This window comes from Anabas testudineus, chromosome 18 (genome assembly GCF_900324465.2).
Source record: "Anabas testudineus chromosome 18, fAnaTes1.2, whole genome shotgun sequence".
In the NCBI taxonomy this organism is placed as follows: Eukaryota; Metazoa; Chordata; class Actinopteri; order Anabantiformes; family Anabantidae; genus Anabas; species Anabas testudineus.
The window spans coordinates 18,956,454-18,977,731 of record NC_046627.1 but is presented as its reverse complement, the minus strand read 5'-3'; the positions used below and the strand labels follow the sequence as shown (position 1 = coordinate 18,977,731).

The 21,278-nt window shown below is 42.4% G+C and overlaps 1 protein-coding gene across 4 annotated transcripts in view; it reads left to right on the top strand.

The window, feature by feature from the left end:
- The window catches only part of tbc1d19 (TBC1 domain family, member 19), a 51,332-nt gene extending 33,639 nt beyond the window's left edge, over positions 1 to 17,693 (top strand). For 3 of the 4 annotated variants that reach the window (XM_026352922.1, XM_026352920.1, XM_026352923.1), the window contains 11 exons: positions 470 to 600; positions 9,589 to 9,700; positions 10,848 to 10,959; positions 12,188 to 12,303; positions 12,448 to 12,625; positions 12,726 to 12,903; positions 13,206 to 13,367; positions 13,616 to 13,716; positions 14,317 to 14,555; positions 14,635 to 14,878; positions 15,435 to 17,693. In XM_026352922.1, coding sequence (XP_026208707.1) covers positions 470 to 600; positions 9,589 to 9,700; positions 10,848 to 10,959; positions 12,188 to 12,303; positions 12,448 to 12,625; positions 12,726 to 12,903; positions 13,206 to 13,367; positions 13,616 to 13,716; positions 14,317 to 14,555; positions 14,635 to 14,878; positions 15,435 to 16,065 — 2,204 coding nt within the window. In that variant the 3' untranslated portion in view covers positions 16,066 to 17,693. The remainder of the gene's footprint in view (positions 1 to 469; positions 601 to 9,588; positions 9,701 to 10,847; positions 10,960 to 12,187; positions 12,304 to 12,447; positions 12,626 to 12,725; positions 12,904 to 13,205; positions 13,368 to 13,615; positions 13,717 to 14,316; positions 14,556 to 14,634; positions 14,879 to 15,434) is intronic. The other variant, XM_026352921.1, reaches the window with a different exon arrangement.
- The last annotated feature ends 3,585 nt before the right edge of the window (positions 17,694 to 21,278 follow it).

Below are 21,278 nucleotides of genomic sequence, written 5' to 3'. Positions count from 1 at the left end.
TAGTTTAAGGACGGATTGTTAAGATTATAACTTATTGTAACGTATTCTAATGTTTTTCGATTGTACGTATTTTTATTTGTGTGAGTCACTGGTTGTTTGTTTCTATTTTTCTGTGTTGTGGCTCCACTGAGACAGTTTGGCACCTGGCCAGCACAAACTGTCCATTGCTGGAAGTAATGGGCTCATTTACCCAGTGGGACGGAAGGGGGGGGTGAATCAAAACAACGGGAGCATGCCTGGGGGACGCTACAGGAATGACAACAGCACACGACAAAGTGCAACAGTAACACCGAGTAACAGTAACTGTATGTTCATATAGACTGTGTTGTAGCACAGCTCCTTGCAGTAAAAAGGGATAGGTGGGAATGGGCTGAGCGGAGCCACCTTTTTGACACACAAATAGTATCTGCACATGTGGTTGTTGTGTAAACTTCATCATCTCTGACCTCAATCCTTTGGTCCCTCGTAGATCCCTGTCTCATAGTGATGCCACCATGCGTAGGCGAGGCAGACCGCTTCAGTCTGGAGGCGCTGCGACACATCCACAAACAGCTGGATGATGACAATGACGGAGGGATAGAGGTCAACGAGAGTGTGGAGGTGAGTTTTGTAAATGGGCATTTATGATTTGGGGTTTCGGGTTTGTTACCTGAGAAAACAAGACAAAAAGTGAACTTATGGTTAAAGTGGTGGTTTTCTTGTGGGTTCCTAAAATAAAGCCTAGGTGGTCACCAGATTATTTTATGGATAAGAAAGAAAAAGTTCACATTTTTGCAGACCTTTATCTAAATGGAATAAAATGCATAATGATTAGACTTTTTCTGACCTTTAAATTTCAGCAGGAAGAAGTGAATTGGTTCTTAATGTCCGTGTTGAGACCAGCACCTGCGATGAGATGTCACAAGTAGATGTTGTTTCATGGGTTGGGGATCACAAAACCTTCACCTAGCTTTTCAGAAGTTGAATAAATGTAATAATTTAGCTTTTTATCTTTTAAGACAAGCTGTAATCAAGGACAATCCCTTTGACTAAAATCATTTTATCCATATTTAATAATCGTTTATTGTTGGAATGTGACCAAACCACTTGTAAATGTGTCATGTGTTGACTCAAGAATACTCGTGGATCACCACGCACAATTAAATATTTAGTTTACACTGTAACAGTGAGTAGCTCCTTGTGGCAGTGGTTCAGGCTTTGTAAAGTAGCTGTCCTAAAAGTAAAAGAACTTTTAATACTTGGCAGTGAATCACAGAGAAGACAGCAAAGTTAGTGTCAGCAATCCTGAGATAGTGGCACGTCCCCAAAACAGATTCCTAACGTTGTTTACAGACATACTTTAACCTGAAATAAAAACTAAATTCAACATTTCGGCATCTATGCATGTTCACACAAATGCACACATACACATTTACCTTCACCATCTATCATTATCAACATTGAACAGGCTGTTTGCAGCTGGATAGTATAGTGGTAACAGCATCACCCTCCATGTGGGAGACCGGGGTTCGAATCCTGGATGTGGCCTACCTCAAGCAGGGGTCCTTAGGCAAGACCTCCTTACTCTGCCTTTGTCCTGTATCATGTAGGTCACTTTGGATAAAAGCCAAATGAGTAAATGGTTGATATTTGTTTGGCCTTTTTTGAACTGAAAACATTTTCAGATGCATAAAGATGTTGTAGTGAGCAGAAAATCTTAGATGCCACCATTTTTGCATTTAAACAGTATCAGTAGTGACACTGATCATACGTGTTTGTGAATGTGGGTGAGGGATCTGGAGCGAGAAGGGACCAGAGGGGTGGGACTGACATCTGAGAGCACTCTGACCTGCCGTGGCCCCTGCATCTCATGGTAATCAACGACTTACGTTCAAAAGAAACCACTCGAGACCCTGGTCACATTTTCTCTGTGTGTGTGTGTGTGTGTGTGTGTGTGTGTGTGTGTGTGTGTGTGTGTGTGTGTGTGCGTGCGCGCGTGCGTGTGTGTGTGTGTGTGTGTGTGTGCAGGAGTCATGTTTAACTGCCTGAGAAGTGCTGGTGTCAGAAACGGTTATACCCTGCAGCCCTGCAGTGGCGCCTCAGAAAAGAGCTGCACTCTATGTCCCTCTAGGCTGCAGTGTTAGAACTGGCCCCCAGCCCACATTAAGCCCGTCCATGTATCGCTGATGCCTGTTTGAACGGTATAGGAGTGTGTTACACTTTGCCCCTTACTCTGTTTTCACCCTTTGTCTTTATAAGGGCAATGAGTTGCGTCCGTTACTTTCCAGCAGCAGGTTTGAGTTGTTTTTGGCCGTCGCTCATTACTGAGGATTTCCAAGCGTCTTTTCTGGACTCCTACGGCACGTGGACCAGGATTTCATGACTTGATAGAGGCTCCTTTCATCAAATTAGTAGCAGCCTGTCAATGTTTTATGTTGGATGGATTTCAGGTTATTGTTGTTATCTGTTATCTGTCTGGGATGTGATTAAGGCTGACCACAGTGAAGCCATTATACTTCAACTTTGGTCAATGTCATTATGAAGTAAGTTAGCAAATACATTCAAACTAGGACTAACACTAACAGAGTGCGACCTGTGGAAATCTAAATAAAAGTTGCTTTCCACCACATATTAATTTATTCCAAAGCGGTACCATTGTGTCAATCTGCTTCAACACAGAGCAAAAGTCAGGAAGAAGCATCTTCTGTCACTACACAGTTGCAATCTGTTTCTGCTTCCAAATTTAGTCAGAGGTAGATAAAAATCAGATTACAAATGCAGTCACTGTTGCTAAGTTACAGGGAAATGAACCCTTACAGACATATTAACACATTTCACAGGTTATGTCACCACACACGAATAAACATGAACACAGAGACGTTTTACAGGTCCTTGATGTCAGTTTCTGCTTTTGTGGTCACCACAGTATATGACAGTAGACTATAGATTGTCATAACGTATGCATCTGTCAAGTTGTGTATTTAAAGCCAAATTTGAATCTCTCTCTGTGTGAATTTATTAGTTTCCCGTCATATAGATTGAGCCTCTTTTACGCTGCCCATTCATTTCTATTATTGTGCTAATTTCTCTGCCCTGCGGTCCTGTGTAAAAGGAACCAGCAGCATGCCGGGTTGTTTATATGGGGACAGTCTCCCATCTACACTAGAGGAGAAAAAAGCAAAGTAGTTGAGCACTGTGCGTTTGATGTTAATGATTTTACATTGAGATTGGTTTGAGCAATGGGATCAGACATAATGAGCTGGAGGAGGAACAGGGACACTCCTAAAGGACTCCTCAAGCATGTAAGTGGTTGGAAGGAGGCAGCCAAAGAAGGTGATCAGCTACTTAACCTGACCCCAGTCTTTCTCCAACCCTAACCAGTTACCTGTTCCTGCTCCAGAGCTGCTCATCGTAGCAGTCCTCCAATTTGCTTGTTTCTTTTCAAGCGTCTCATCGTGCATAAACTTTGCTTGAATCCATGAGCGTAATCATTAATGGTGATGTTTTACTCGGTGCACAGCAACTTAGTCTGAGTCTAAATCATGCTGTAGATGTGCAAAACTAGCAAAGGCACGCTCGTGTTATGCAGCACTGCTGTTTTAAAAGTGATATGAAATTATTTTCCGATGAGCCTGTTATAAGTCACACTGAATGTCACATCAAGCATCACGTCTCTAGTAACAGGATGTCAGCAGTGGCGTCAAAACATTACTTGGGTGGCAGTTTTACAGCCTCTTAGAATTTAGTGTAAATGACAAAAGCCATATTGAAGCAGGGTTGATTAACACCAACATGCTGCCGATCTCTGTGTACAAAGGGATTTAATGCTGCTGCTGCTGCTGCTGCTACTGCTTCACCATCGGGTCCTGCACTTACAATAGTTGTATTGGGCCCCTTTGCATGTGTACTTAAGCATAGTGACACTGCAGAGCAGTGAAAGCAAACCAGGAAGTGGTGGAGCCAACACGCATCTCTGTTCCCTCTACAACTGCACTGTTCACTCACTGTACATGTCACTCACGTCACAGAGTTATCAGAGTGCTGAACAAGAAAGGCTGAGGCTGCTTTTGAAGTTGATATTTGGAGCGGAGATGCATGGCAGAACACAAATAATCCTCAGAGAGAGCAAGGAGATGAATCAGTTGGCACACAGAGAGGAAAGGTTAGATTTTGGCAGAGTTTGAGCTGCACAAAGTATTTTTTTTAGCATTACGTGCATTACTGTGAAGATTGGATAGGTGAAGTTGTGTAAAAGATCAAACCACCAAATGTCTCACCTCTGCACCATGTATCAGACCAAATAAATATAGTGTGTACAGTGCATAACTGTAGTCTCAAAATCAAATGCAATCAGTCATCTAAAGGAATCTGTAATTTGACTACTGGGGAAGAATTTTATTAGGAATCAAATCCATCTATAATCCTGTTAAGCATAATCCCGTCTCTGATTACTGGAGTCTGGACTTCGTCTGGGGTTTTGACTGATGGTCAGGGGTGTTGCTGAGCACAGTCGCCGGGGACGGCAGGTGCACATCCTCTCCTCCGGGTGCTGGGCTGTGAGCTGTCCGTCTGCCAAGGAGATGCTCGACGGGAACATATCACATCGCTTTGAAATTGAAAGAACCCAACACGCATCACAACAGAGGGGGTGACGGGGCTGCTGGTGCTGTGTGTGTGTGTGTGTGTGTGTGTGTGTGTGTGTGTGTGTGTGTGTGTGTGTGTGTGTGTGTGTGTTTATTAGTTCTTGACAGGCCGTGACAGGTAACATCTAAACATTAATGACTTCCTTGCGTGTGCGTAACACATCTATGATGCATGATAGAAGTGCTGTATGTCTTGCGTGTTTTTTAGGCTGGTATGAACAGAGGAAATGTGAGAAGCTTCTCAGCTGTGTCAGACGTGTTTGTTGACTTGTCTGAGAATATTCTAGAGGGAACGTTCAAGAGGGAAATTTTATTTATGACCTGCCACTTTGATTGAAAGACGAAGAGCTTGTCAGTCACAGAGTTTGTTCAACCAAATAACAAAAAACATATTTTTTCTCTTAAACTACTACTATCGTTAAAAAAGTTAGTTTTTAAAGGAAAAGTCAATGTTCTAACATAAGATTGATTAGAAACACAGTGTAGACATTGTTATGGTAAATGATTGTCATGCATAGACCCATTATCAGCAAAGATTAGCCCTGTTTTCCAATGGTAAGCTGTTTGCTAATCTAAAAGTTTGATTAAGAGACTAATTGATCATCCAATTATGTTAGCACATGCAGCCACACGTATGTTCTCATGGAAAACAAAAGGTTTGAAAGGCAGAGTCCGTTCAACAATTTGTTCAACGTTTGGGGGAAATGTGGTCAGATGCTGTCGTACTAAGAGGAGAAGATCAAAAGCACTCTGGTGTCACAGCTGGGAGGCGATTAACATATCAGAAAGACTAGAGGTAGGCTGACACTGTGGGCCGCCCCTCAATGAAGACATACACCCAGACACTAACATGTTTTATCTTGTTTGACTGAAGTAACTATTTCTTGCATAGCTACTGGTCACGAAGAAATGGCTGCAACACGTAATTCCCTTTAAACCACACCTTGTTTTCTTTACTTTTCATTCGTGTGGGCGTGTGTTACACAAGCAAGATGCAGCGTGTCATTTAGTGAGCTTTACGGCTGCGATGAAAGAAACCTGGTTAATACAGTGTTGGCTCAGTATAGCTTCTACACAGAACGTAATGGGTTCTTTGATCCAGTGATGCAATGGACCCAATGTATAAATTAGCCAATATGAGGTCATAGTAGTCCTCTCATCGTGGATAAATGTAACCCAGTGTTGTGTAGGTGATCTATTAACTATTAACGATTAATGAATTTGACAAGCATCCCAAAAAGAAATCCACTCCGGTTTTTTATAGGGTTGAGTGATATGAGGATACATATACTATGAGTCACTATGTGTTTGTCAGCTGTCAGAGATACTGTTTACCTTTGTGGAAGTCATGAGAACCATCCCTATAGTGTCTCTGGGTGTGTTGAATATCATTGTCAACAGTGCAGCAAATCAAGAAGCAGGACGGCTTTATAGCAGTACTGCGTTTTTATATGACCTTTGAACCAATGTGGGAAAAAATGTATATTAATAAGGCTGCTTAACACATTACCGTATTCTGGTCAGATCTCACACTGTGGTTAAACATAGAGGACCTCCGCTGCTTACAGAGTTTATGATACAAATTTTTTATTTTTTTTATAGTTTACAAAAAATCTCACCTACTCTGATCTCACCAGGCCTCGCTGAAGCATTCCCAAATACTCACAATAAAAGCACGAGGAAGGTTTTATCATGCCAGTGATGTTTTCACATTCGAGACTGCCCAGCTGTCACGTGTGATAAATCAGTTGTGCTCCGAGTTGTCCACACGTTTCATAAATTATACTGACAGACAGCATGCTTTTTCTCCCAAATTTATTGCGGTCGTTTTTGCAGCTTCACAGAACTAATGGGTTTAATTAATGTTGAGCTGCGTAGGAAAAAAAAGGAAAAGAATTCAGTTTTATGATGATAGATAAGCGAAAGATGTAATAACCTTCAGTAAATTAGATGAGTAGATGTGGACACATGAACTGATAGGGCAGATATCGTCACAGACTATAAGAGAGAGCAGAGGCTCATGGGAACACTCGCACACTCACTGGTATCTGATGTGAACAAATATGCCTTTGTTTGCTACTGTGCGTGTCTGTATCTGACCATGTGTCTGACCCAGTCTGTGCTAGGCTACTGTGCACGTACGTCTGAAATACGTGTATGTTTCCCCCTCTTTTTCTTTTATCATGTTTACTACACTCCTACACTTTTTTTTCTCTGCCATTACAAAGTGTAAACTATCTAAGAACATCGTTTTTCCTCGCAGGATTTTTTAATCTCTTTTCCAACAGTCGTAATTAACCCAGATATCACACTATCTAAACCACAGAAGTTAACCACACAAAGACCTATCTTTATACAGTATGTGCAGCTCACTTATTTTATATGACTCCATAAAGCTCCACAAAGCTGTCTTTGACCATATGCAAAGCAGTTCAGCCCGTCTGCCCTCAAGTTCACATGGCATGATGCAGCACTTTAAATCAGTCGAACACACTTTTAATGCCAAATACGTTTTAATTAAGTGGCTTTTATACCTTTTTAATTTGTATTTTTTTTATTTTCCTACTGCAAATATTTTACTTGAATCCTTTATAGTAGTACGTCTGTAATAAATTCATCAGGTGTCTTTTATCATTTTAAATTAGATTTAAAAAATTGTTTGCCATTACTGTCTGGCAATAAAATGAGCTGCTGACATAATGTACACCTTTTCTCTTACATGCATTAGGAAAAATGATCTGTCCATTCATCTGGCTTTTATTTTTTATTCTTATTGATGTGCCCTGGCAAGAGCCCTTGACGTTTGCCTCTCTACCAGCAGGACGTCCTATGACAGAAAGTACACTGAGCATTAAAGGCTTTTAGACATTTATTTGGACCTTATTGCGCACATTGTGGTTCCTCCAGTGACTCAGCACACTGCTGCTTCCTTTAGTCAGTCTCTGGCTCTACGTCAGAGAGGAACCCATTTGCATTGCGAAACAAGAAGGTAAAGCAAAGAACAAAGTATTTTGTCCACTGCTGGTGTGGTGAAAAACGCTTTTCAGACCCAAATCCAAAAGCAGTAAATAATTCAGTGTAAAATTTAGTGATCACAAAGCAACATTTTGTTCACTCTGACTTACTTAACTTAACTATCATTCCCTCCTATCTGTTAAACGTGTGATCACTTAAGAATATACTGTGCGGTGCAAGAAGTAAATCTATTAAAGGACATTTCTTGCCTCTACAACAGGAAAACAGTGCTCATTCATTTGTAACAGGCGGCCTCTCAACAGCAGACTGCCATTCTGTATTCAGCGTCGAACTCACAGCACTCCTTCAGACCTCCCTTTGCACACAGCAGAGACGTGTGAAAGTAGAGAAACTAGTGGTGCTTTTTTAAAATGGTGCTCACCTCTGCATGTATTTCCACACTTTGTCAAGATGCGATCAAGACGTATCTTTAATGCTTTCGGGACTATTTCATAGGAAATTGGTGCAGTCAGGCACCGACGATAACGTCTGTCTTAGCTCGGGCACATCCAGGCTGTGATGGAATCTGGCTGTGCCGTTTTATCTTTATCAAGTCAGATGTGAAACTCGTTGATCTGGATCCATGATTCATTACACTGGGAGATGTCAAAACACCCACAGCTGCAAGTTTTACATGTTTTCAAAATGCTGTGGTCTCTATGCCAAATACAGTTTGGTACTTCCTGCTTCAAACTCCAGCGTTCCTTCTGTTAGCTGACATTACGCACCTCATTTCTAGTAGTTTGCTCCCTGAAACGTTTTTAGGCCAAGGAGTCAGTGGAAAAACTTCATGTTTGTATAATTGTTTTTTGTATTTTTCTAATTTTACTTCAATCATATTAAAGGAAAAGGCTCATTTACTTTTTCCCACCAAGAGCTAATGCTAATGTTGGTGCGTTAAATAGCTTGAGCCATGAAGAACTAGTCTGCAGCTTAGCCAAAGTTACTTCCATAGTTCCAAAATATACTTTCAAAAACCTGTAAATTGTACTATTATAAACCATTTTTTGTTTAATCAGAAATAGCAATTTTATGTAGAGTTATTGCTTTTTGTTTAGACTTGAGCAAAAGCTAAATTTGATTCCATCGTCATAAATCCTGCTAGGACTGCAACCATAGACCATGTACAGTACAATGCACAGTATAAATATATTAGTTTGGTGTCTTCACCTCAGTGTGTTCATCCAAAGAGTATATTTAACTAATTCAAATTATTAGACTTTTGCATGGTAAAGCACCCGCTGGATGTTTACTTTGTACACAGCAGCTACAGTACATGCTGCTACAGTGTACTTGCAGAATAGCAAGATTTTTTTTGTTCACTGTTGTAATATCTAAGACTAATTTGATATGAAAAGCTGGTGGGGATGTTTGAATCAGACACGAGAGTTTTTAGTTGATGCCAAGGCCTCGTACAAACATAGTGCTCCAAGATGAAGGCTGTGACGGGTTTGGTAGGTAGCCACACTCGTTGTAAATGCTACTGGCGTCGTGGTATCCTTTGTTGGTTTTGTTTGCTGTGTCTCTCCCTGCAGGGGCATTCAATTCTGAGGAACCAAAGGAGGACAGCCGGAAATGTGAAAACACACACATGCACACACAGGTGGAAGTGATGCCTTCGCCACGGGTCTCTTTTCTCTTTTCAAACTCCCTAAAAGGGAAAAGGGAGCATGAAAAGAAAGTGTGTGTGTGTGTGTGTGTGTGTGTGTGTGTGTGTGTGTGTGTGTGTGTGTGTGTGTGATCTAAAGCCAGACTTTTAGGCAAAGCCAACTCTCTAAAGCTCTCTCTGTCAAAACCACACATGGACATGCACAGGCGAGCACAGCCGTCTGTATCCCCCCCACAGTTTTTAGTGAAAAACACTCGATTTAAACCGTGCTCTAACACACACGTATTTAATATGATGTGTCTGAAAGAATGTAAAAAAATATTGTCTCTTTTGTTTTCCTAGTTTATAATAGAAGACATGAAGCAGCAGCAAACCAATAAACACAGCAACCTGCACCGGGAAGACCAGCACATCACAGTGGAAGAACTGTGGAAGGCCTGGAAGATCTCCGAAGGTAAAGCAAAGAGTTTAAGCATCTGTGCCACGAGGTCACGTGACCGGAACACATTTACCGTCCTGTGAAATGTCGTTCAAGTGAAGGGAGGTAGATGGAGGGAAAGAACAACACAGGTAGTGACAGAATAAACTAAATCACACAACACGGGTGGTTTCTAAGAAGCAGCAGGTGAGAAATCATCTTCACAGACTCGTGATGTGTTCCACTAACAGCTTAACAAATCCTCACTGACTCGTCCTTTAGGGGGAATTCATGTCTGCACCTTAAGTGACTTTCCAATTCTCTGAAAACTGAAGTGGACTTCTGCATGCGAGTGAACGATGATACACACTTCAGGGTATATTTACCCAGAACGAAGTGTGATTTATTATCTTCTCTGCCATGAGTGTGTCATGGAAATATCCCATCTGTAATCCAGAGTCGTTTTAATCGTGATTTGCTTCTTCTCTTTTACTTATTAGTTTGTTCCAGACGCAAATACTTTGCTTTTTTTTTTTTTTAGTTTTTGATGAAGTGATATTTGTAGATTTATTGCAGCTGTTACATCTTCAGAAATCCCATGTTTCCTCCACTTCTTTGCATTTGAATTTCAAATGGGGACCAAATTTCAGCCCTCGTCTTATAAGCACATCTGTGGTTTGTCTTCAAACACAACACCTCCATCAGTTCTCAGCCTCTGCCAGTGTTTGGTTTTCTTTCTGGAAATATGTGTGAAGCCAAGTGGGCTTGGAACAAGTTTATAAGTCTCATAGCTTATTTAGTACTTGGAATAAATACACACACACTGCAGGAAATAAACATACCTAGCATCACCAGCAAGGTGTTCTATGTGTTACCGTTACTATAAATAATTTACAGAGCAGTCTGTATTTGTTCTTCTTTCTGTAATCTTTAATGACTTTCACTCATTTCCTGGTTTTGGATGCACATAATGTGTTCCTTATGTAAACACACTTATATGTGTGTTATATAATATATTTTTATTTAAGAGTGAATTTGAATGAAGAACTTTTACTTGGGGCGTCAACACATCCACCACTGTTTTTATTCCTTATCCTGCTCCTCTGTGAGATGGTCTCAACAGCACCAGCTCAATGCATCAGTGAAAACTAACAACGCCTCTTTTCTGTCTCCTCTTCATCAGTACACAACTGGACAGTGGAGGACACGGTGCAGTGGCTCAAAGAGTCTGTGGAGCTGCCGCAGTATGAGAAGCACTTCCGGGACTTTGGGGTCATGGGGAATACCTTACCTCGGTTAGTACAATACAGACTTCACTGTGCAGTGTGGCGCTGCAGCACATTCCTGCTCTGCAGCAGTAATACAGGATGGCAAATGTTGCTAGTGCTATATATCATTGATTTGCCTCTAATTTTTTAGTTTAGCTTTGTCTTTGGTGACTGGGTAAACGTCTTTATGACCAGTAATACTATTACGATGTTTCTTACAATACCCAAAGGCACCTATAGTTTCCATTACTCTGTCAAATGCTGCCCACTGCTGGTCATAAAATGCAACACAGGGGGGAAAATGAGTGCCTCAGTGTCTTATATAACTTTATTTATATAAGTATAAATATATAAATATAATTATTTCTGTTTAAGGTCAGATCACTTTTCCTTACATGATCTTAAATGGAGCCATCTAAACTACAGGTGTGTTTTTAAATGCTCTGTGCATATTTCCAGATTCCTTCATACAGCTCCATGAAGATCAAATTGTAGGTCAAATAATGTGACCACAGAAACTCAGACAGATGAGTGGGGGCCTTATGGAATATGAGTCGCTGCAAGCTGCATGTTTGGCAAGAGTAAACTGGAGAGCTGGGGGAGGGTTACTGAAAGGTCTGATATTACACCATAGACCTGATGGGTGCTGATTCATGAAGTGATGTCACAGGGAGGAGGGTGCCATGCTTTCTGAGCTGTTTAAGATGGTAGTGGCTTGTGAAGGCCTCTCTTGGCAAGGAAAAGATGAACAAGGTCAAACTGGGCAGATGACGTGAGAATGAATCATCAGCAGTCACACCTGCTCTTCTTTGAAGGACCTCAGTGATACACTATGTGACTTTAAGACCAAAATGATTGGTCCTATTGATTTTTCTACACTAAGGCCAAAGGCCAAAGAGACTCAATTATCCAACATTTAGATCAGTATTTCAGCAACATCAAAGCCTTTCCTGCACTTCACTGCTTTTCAGACATGAGCAGCATGTTTTAAACCTGCCTGGAAGCAGCTTCATAACTGTAGTTTTAATAGCCGGTAATTTCCAGTATGAATCGTTAAATAACAATAAAATAAAACTCCGACTCATGTTGATTGTGCGGAATATTTTTAAAAGCAAAGAACTCATAAACCATCATGTATCCGCAGAGAGACAGTGAACACCCTAATAATCAAAATATGAATATGCAGAAAGACGCGGGTAATGTGCACTACATGACGTCAGTATTCATCATGTTTCCCTTCATCTTCATATTTCAGAATAGCGGCAAATGAACCGTCCTTTATGTCGATGCAGCTGAAGATATTAGACCAGCGGCATAAACAAAAACTCAACCTCAAGGCACTAGATGCAGTGCTTTTTGGCCCTCCTCTCCGTAAGTATGCAGCGTGTTCAAAGAGCATCGCTGTTCATTAAAGTCAAACACCTATAAATACCAACTTTTAACATTTTCAGTGTTCCTGTAATTACATCTTCAAAGGCCACCATTCTTCTCCTGTTCTGCTCCCCCTCTCTGCAGGTCCACAACATAACTGGATGAAAGACTTCGTTCTGATGGTCTCCATAGTGATTGGTGTTGGGGGCTGCTGGTTTGCTTATGTGCAAAACAAGTCCAGCAAGGTGCACATCTCTCAGATGATGAAGGACCTGGAAAGCCTGCAACATGCTGAGCAGAGCCTCTTAGACCTGCAGAGTCGGTGAGAAGAGGAATGTCAGATTGTCACTATGTTAGCAACTTAATGTAAATCGTTGTTAGTTGAATGTTACTCAGCTGGTCTGTTTCTTCTGGCGTCCCAGGCTGGAAAAAGCTCAGGAGGAGAACCGGACGGTGGCGGTGGAGAAACAGAACCTCGAACAGAAAATGAGGGACGAGATCACCGGGGCCAAAAAGGAGGCTCACAGGCTTCGAGAGCTGCGAGAGGGCGCAGAGTGTGAGCTCAGCCGGCTCAAATACGCTGAGGAGGAGCTCGTACAGGTACGTTTTACAGGAAGAGGGTGACCATAACAATAGAAGCAGTGTTGGATGACATTACATCGTACAGGTGTGACTAATAAAATGGTCAGTGAGTGTAGGTTGGTAATGACTTCCTTTTTTGCATTGGAGCTTGGATCTGACTCACTTTTACACATCAGTCAGAAGAGAAACCGTAAATGGAGTTCCTCTGAAATTCAATGACTAATGGTTCATCAACAATCTCCTGGGAAACCTTTTTAAAACATCTGACAGGGAATTTAACCCGACTCTGGACCCTGATGCCTCGTGTTTCTCTGGTGTAGGTGCGGAAGGCTCTGAAGCGAGCGGAGAAGGAGATGCAGTCGGAGCGGTCGGTGCCCGAAGCTCTTCAGAAGTGGCTCCAGCTCACGCACGAGGTGGAGGTTCAGTACTACAACATCAAGAAGCAGAATGCTGAGTTTCAGCTGTGCGTCGCCAAAGATGAGGTAACTGTCTCTATTTTTACTGTAGGACTGCAAGAATCTATTGCTGTGTTAGAGCCTTTTACTGTCTTACTGTTTGGATTCAAACTAGGGCTCTTTTTAAATAATATAATATACATAAATAAAACTATTTTGCTTAAGTTATATTCAGTCACTTCAGCGTGGTAGAAAAGTCTGGATACAGATGATAAACTATATTTAAAGTTCCAGATAATATAATTACACTTTTATCTTTTGTTTTTTTATTTCAGGCAGAGAAAATAAAAAAGAAGAGAGGTTCTGTTTTTGGAACTCTTCACGTCGCCCACAGTTCATCACTGGACGAGGTGGACCACAAGATACTTGAGGCAAAGTAAGAACTAACACGATTAATGTGATCCAGCGGTAGCTAGGGGTACATCATCAGACTGCTGCACAGGTTCAAGCTCAGAGCCAGAAACTAACAAATCATATCTGAACCCAACCTGATCTGTTCATGTCCCACGATCTGATCTCTACCTGTGACAAACAGAGCTTCACTTTCACACTCATCTATTACACCCATTACACCGAGCCTCCATGATGCATTTTCAGTTCTGACCAATGATAAACTAAAGGGTTAGAGGTTCAGGTGTTATGAGTAATAATTACTGTACTTTTATTTTAACGTGTTTTTTCTGTACATTTCCCTACTGTGCACTGTATAATCTAAACATCTGTGTGTTCCTGGACATGCCACTGAGATTAAAATATGAGTTTAAAAGTCCAAAAGGGAAAAAAACATAAAAGGGAACAAAGTGAAATCTTTTCACCATTTTAATAGGCTCAATTCCAACATCAAACCAGGCAGCTCATGTGCCAAAACTGAGTCTGACACGAGATTTTGAATCGCTGTCAGAGACAGGATCGCCTTAATGTTTGCCAAGTGTAATAAATGTGCGATACACTCCTCTCATTAATGCGTGTTTCACAGGAAAGCCCTGTCAGAGGTAACGGCATGCCTGAGGGAGCGGCTGCACCGCTGGCAGCAGATCGAGAAGCTTTGCGGCTTTCCTGTAGTCAATAACTCTGGGCTGCCGAGCCTGACGGCCAGCCTGTACTCTGATCACAGCTGGGTGGTCATGCCGCGAGTGTCGGTGCCTCCCTACCCCATCGCAGGAGGAGTGGATGACCTGGACGAGGATACGCCTCCCATCATTCCACAGTTTACGAGTGAGTAATCCAGCTGAGGCTTTGATACACTGTAGTCATCCAGTGAAATAAATAAGTAACTCCCTTCCTCCTCCCCCAGCGACCACGTTGATCCGGCCCTCGTTGACGCGCAACAGCAGCATGTGTCGTTCCCGCCGGAGCCTGCTGAGCTCCCCACAGTCGTCGCTGATGTCTCCAGACCCTGACCTGCTGTCCATGGCCAGCTCGTCCCTCTCCTATCGCCCCGAGGCAGACGACGAACATATCATGTTCAGCTCGGATAGGAGGGGGTATGTAGCTGTGGCCGGAACGCCGCGGAATGGTTTTACAGTTTGGACTCACAGGTGTTTTATCCAGACATTCTCACTAAAGCTTCACGTGTGGGGTTAAATGGAAACATTTCTCACTAGGTGTCATCTAGTCTGTGGAGGATGCATGAATTACCTTCACCGGAAGCCGCACATGATATAACATAATTAGTTAATGTCTAACGTTATTAATTAGCAGGACTTAGGGCCCCGGATCGCTTTATTACTGTGTTAGTAAGAAATAAACCACAGAAAAAAGAAAAGTGGCCACATAGATGTAGAATGCATGATGGTAGTGGCCAGTAACCAACTAAAAACGTCGCAGCAGACAGGAGCAGTGTTGTTTTATCTAATGAAAGAGGAAACAACCAGGTGCTGTTTGGATTCTCTGTTTAAACAGATGCTCAGTCTCTAAATACTATTCAGTGTATAATAAGTTAAGTTGTGTGTGTTATAGTTGGAAAAACAAGGTTTTTCAACGATTTCCAAACAATAATAATAATTATTATTTATTATCTGGTTATTAAATCTATACAAATGTTTCACAGAGTCTGTGAGTTGTGACTGTGGTGCATCTGTTCTCACCTCTCAGGGAACCGGCTCAGGAGGGCAGCTCCGACACAGACTCTCTCAGCTCCTCCCTGGGCCGCAAGCAACTGCACAACCCCTGCACGCCAGGCTCGGAGACCCCGTACCGCAAGATCTCCCGGGAGGAGCTGCTGCTGTTCAGCCAGGACCTTCCTGAGTCCACCTCCACCACCTCCATCGCCCACACCAGCAGCAGCAGCAGTAGCAGTCTCAGGGACTCCACGCCTCCTCCTCTGCCTCCCACCCCTGCCACCACCCCCTCTGGACCTCCCTCCACCTCCCCTTCCCCGGCTTTAGAGCACCACCCGTTTGCACAAAGTGGCTCTCCAGACCTCACCTGCACCATACCCGAGTCTCAAAGCGTGACGTTCTCTCAGGCGAACGTCGCCTCTCCGACGGGGAAGGGAATGTACAACGGCATCCTGGAGAAGTCCTACAGCTTCGGTCAGCTGCCCGCGACCATGCTGCCCAACGTGGGGCGTCACCCGTCTATTACCTCCCTGGACTCAGAGGGCCGCAGTGTGGGAAGGGATTACAAGCTCCAGAGCACCTCCTCCCAGGACTCCAGCGACAATGGAGAGAAAATCAAGCGCTCCTCCTCTAAAATTAAAAACCTATTTAAGAAGAAAAAATAAAACTTGAGATAGTGATATATAAAATTAAGAGTTGTTTTAGCCCTAACATAAAAAAATGGACATCGCAGTAAGCTGAAACATTTCATTTTCTCTCTTACTTTCTTCTTTTTGTCCTCAGAGATGGAATGTAGCTCAGTCTGGGTCCAGACTGATAGCCTTATTTTTCAATAATGCCTTTTTATTTAGTTCACTCATAGCATCACAGAGAAACCTGGAGAAGTCAACGTAAGGTCAAACGTACAGCCAAAACACACGACCGCCTTCTATTAATGTTATTTTGAGTTCAAACCAAAAAGCCACTATGTGTGAGGGTCTAAAGGTGCAGTTCATACGTTTTTTTTCAAGCACATAATGTCTAGTGTTTCACTGTTGATGTCTAGTACAGAATAATGTTTGCTGTTCCTACTGAAGTACTTAAATAACATTTAGTAGTGACAGCAGCTTAAATAACACCCAGAAAAAAAAAAACAGTCATGTACTTGATTCATTTCCTTTGAGGGGAAAAAAAAATCCTGCTAAAAGTTTGTTGCACTACTGCTTTCCTAAGTATTCTGGGAAAGAGCCGCTGATGAGAGAAGACATGGGCAGCAGCAGTGAAGACGCACCGTGTAGTACCAGAGTGATCAGCGAATGATCTGATGCGTCTTCAGTGTCACTGGTCACGACTTGTTTTCACACGATGATGTTCGTATAGATGTTTTTAAATAGATTTATATTGGTGGGAGTTCCCGTGAACTGATCTTAGCCAGGAAGGTTTATTGAATATGCAGATTTAACCCGCACCAGTCATTCTCCCTGTAATCTAGCTCTCCCATATTACTTGATCAACTGCATTCTGTAGCCATATCAACATACTCTTTCCAGTTTTTGTCTTAAATCCTTCTGTCCCCCTTTTGGAAAACTTGGTGTCGCTGCCAGATTTTGGTCAAATGGTTCATTTTGTTGTTGGAGAGTCACATCCATGTTGTATTTAAGGGTACTTGATTGTCAGACAGTTGCAGGAATGTAACGTTTTAAAATGGACTTTCTGTAATTGACTGCTGACTACGCTGTCTCTACTGTACTGTGGCCATGTGGCCTCTGCCATCTGTCTTTCCAGCCTTTCTGTAAAGACAAACACCAAGAATTAACCGTTTGATCCAGATCTGGCTGATGCACCAAGACCTACCCCTCCCCACCCCACCCCACCACACACTAAGCTCGAAGCAGACCCATGCAATACAGTTGTGTTCCTCACCTCTGGGCCCGCGCCGAGCGCACTGATGTCAAGAGCTCCTGCTTCACACTGTGATTTCTGCCTTTTTCCCCCTTCATCCTGGACCTGGCTGTCACTGCTTAACACGGCGGGGGTCACGTGACGGCCGTGTCAGCGGAGACACGATGGGGGTGATGCCTTGTACGAGGTGTGTCTGGATGACAGGACGACGAGACGACATGAGGATCCAGTGGCATCTGAAAAAAATACGTATATTTGGAAAAGTGTGAACAATACATCACATAATGAAGGAAATCTAAGTGAAAGACGTGGAATAATTGAATGTTTACAAGACATTAGGGTTTTTTGAGAACATTTTGTGTGTGAATATTTGTATACTGTAGACGAATTAATAAAAAATGGAAGCATCGGACACGTTTCAGAGTCATGTTTGCTGCAATGCTTCACACTAACTGGTAAAATTGTTCACATTAGGAAAAGACTCAATTTCACTTGATTATTTAGTAGAGCAACTAAAGATTTTCAGCATCCACTGCATCAAATCAAATGTGTAGTGTGGCCATTTGTGTACAACTCGGGGAGGTTTAACAACATGTGCTATCAAATTGCATTAAGTAAGACTAACATTTACTGGTTTTAGGGCTTAAGCCCCATAAAAATCAGTATACCTCAACCTGTGTGCTGCTGTAGAAGAGAAGCATGCATGATCGCTTTATCAATATAAAGTGAACGTGATGAAGCACGGCTCACTGGGAGAGGAGCCGGGACGTCGGTGCCGGTGATGAATGTGCTGTTTGGCCACGACTGTACACAGCAGCAAATCCCAGCCTTTCACGGCAGGCCCACCTAGTGGGTGCAGTTACAGCGAGCACCACATGGTGTCAGCAGAGCATCAGGGGAAACAAGGCTCCATCAGCCACTCCCTGATGGTGAATACTACACAATCAGCAGGTCAGAGACGACTGGAATCAGATTATTGGTAACATCTAGTGTATCTCTGAAAATCCAGCTCTAATAACTACAGTGAATCCAATAAAACATATTCAATATGTCTATTAAAGTCATTTAATAACCACAGTAGAGCAAATATGTTTGAAATACAGGCAACACACAGCACATGTGCACCAACACAACTAACAGCTGTCAGACAAAAAGTACACAACAAACCAGGAACTGTCAAATATCTCAGGCAGCAGGTGTCACAGTTTGACCACGTCCTGAATTATTGCCCCACATGTAAATTACAGGCGTTTGGACAGATGCTATAGTTATTGTGTTAATATACAATTACACCATGTCTGTAAGGCTGCATACTCATCACTTTATTAATGAATAATTTGGAAATCACTTTGAAACGAGATTGAAATTTGCCCCCCTGCGCTCGTTTAAAGTGGTGTCTAACTCGGTGTGAGTTAATTACTCATTTCTTACCTACTGTTGCGGAGCTGTTAATTAATTATTAATCGCCGTGACAATGCAGTGCCACAGTCCTACAACTCTTCACTCTGCAACAAACATTTCCACTGTCACATGATTTCGAAAAAGCAGTGCATTTTTAAGACTGCATCCAGCTGCTGCTTTGTCCCATATTCGTTTTCCTACTTTCCTCCTCTCCACTTCCTCTCTTCCCTCACAGGAACGCTGCAGGTTGGGGACACGTGGATATTTATGGCCCCTGACGGTACCGCAGTGTTGTAATTGGCCCCACAACGACGCTAATGCTCAGAAAGGGGAGCCATGAAAGGAGGAGAAAGTGATGCAACGCCCTGGCAGAAGATGGCAGTTTCTCCCCTTAATGAAAGCTGGTTTAAAAAAAGGTAATGAACAGGAGGAAGGCTACAAGGTGCATGTAGTAAGTGTGTATAAGTGAGGCTTTTACCCAGCCTGCCACTGTGCTTCGTCTCTTCCTCCACAGACTCTCTGCCAAAATCAGCCTCTCGCCTTTCTTTACCCTGAACACCCTCTCCCTCCCTTTCGTTTGGATCCCACTCCACTGCAGTGGAATGGGTTTATTAGTGTGGTTAATGCACTGTGACGCACTGGGGCCCGCCGTCTACCTTATTCATATTGCCAAAAGAAAAGGAGGAATGTTTTTAAGATGGAAGCAGAGCGGGATTGAGGTGTAAAAGGGCAGTGATGAAGAAGAGTGAAAGACTGTTTTAGAGACAAAATCAGAACTAAAAGCTCAGGTGAGCAGAGAAAAAGAGAGCAGAGGGACTGAAGACTCACTTTGCTTAATTTAAAAAGAGGAAAACAGAAGTTGCAGATGTGTCCATTATAATAAACAGCAAACTGAACTATCTGGGTTAGTTCCTGTTGATGTTTACCCGCACTGGGAAAGACAAAGTCAACCTTGGCACCAGCCGCTCTCAGTGCAAATGATTGTTTCCACCCCAAAACTCTGCCAGGAAGACCTGCAGCCAGTGTGAGGAATAATGAAGCCGTTTCAGTCGGGACTGTTGTGTTCCTGTGTCTGTGAGAGCGGAGCCCACAACAGAGTTTAACAGACTGCAGGCTTCACCTGAGAGACAGTTCAGGGTGAATAATGAAAGATGTCAGGGCTCATCTTTAAGACTTGATTGAAGACGTTCAACCATCCGGATGTATCACACACTGCATAAAGTAGAAAGCAGAGTTATTGTTTAAACCAACTTAAGTAATGATTTCTTTTTTATTAATGACAAAAAAAAAACACACGTTTGCTCGTAGTGACAAACCCACAGAGAATTATTAAGACAGTGTTTTGGTTTTAAAAGGCCTGGTTCACTTTTACGCCTCGTCTCGTCTTTGAATTTCATCTTCAGTTTCCTTGCAAAGCTGGGTTTGAATTAAAAAAGAGCTGCTAGTGTCACTTTAATTAGCAAATATTAGTTTAACTTGTCTGTGCTCAAGCTGCTGAAACAGATCAAAGTTCTCCTTAACACCACTGAACAACCGACTGACTTGAGTGATTTGTGATTAAACAGGTGATCACGTCAGAACTCATCTCAGCACGTCAGCAAACAAGGGACGCAGCACCGTCGTGCAGGATAACCGCAAACACTCTGCTGCTTCCTCCTCCCTCGTTAAACTTCAACGCCGTCTGATTTCGCGCTGTGTTAAAGTTTCAGAAGCACTGAAAGGTCAAGTTTTCTCCATAGTACCTTTCACTATTAGGAGTGTGTTTATATTTAACGTTAACTAAATTTCTAACCCAATGCTCTGCCTGTCGAGGTATACAAGGCTGCAAAATACACTTAGACACTGGGAAATCCCACATTAATTAACCAAGAGTGGTGAATACCCTAGTGTGTCTGCAGTTAGATGAAATATGTTTAAAATAAACCACTGCAGTTGGATGAAAACACAATTTTAATGTGTTTCATGTTGAGCGTATCTTCATTTGAATGAGGAGGTTAAGCTAATTATTATTTTTTATTAATGTTATCATAATTCTTACATTCAATTCGGTTTTTCAAAAAGGAAAAACTTGAAAGTTAACAGATCTGAATCTGTTCTGAATCCGCTGCAGCTGGAAAAAGCTACGTTTTGTGATATACTTTGAATGTGTCTCAGTGTTTTTCACAGTCAGACACACTGTAATGTTTCTACTGATGATCATTCACAAAAAGCTGAATCCTAATTGTGGTGTTTTTCCCTGTCACCTAAAATGATGCTTGATAGTTATTGTCAGGCTCCACGACTGACACCAAAGATACTGAGAAAGCCACCATTAGCAAAGGAGTGTCTGTATTCTCTATTCTTACAGGCGCTGGTTTCTTATTGGAGGCAATTACCTTGTTGTTGTGGTCCACGTTGTGTCAGAAGACGTGATGAAGTCCAGACACAGTTGGTGCTGAGGTCTAACAGATGTGACGCGACACTGAATGACGGAGTGCAGCAACTATTAGATTAACAAGGACACCTCCACTTAGTGAGAGGCTCGACGTATGAGTCCAGTTAGGAACCTGAATGGACTTTTAGTAAAGTGAAAGGTCTTCTAGCGAAGTGTTTTTTA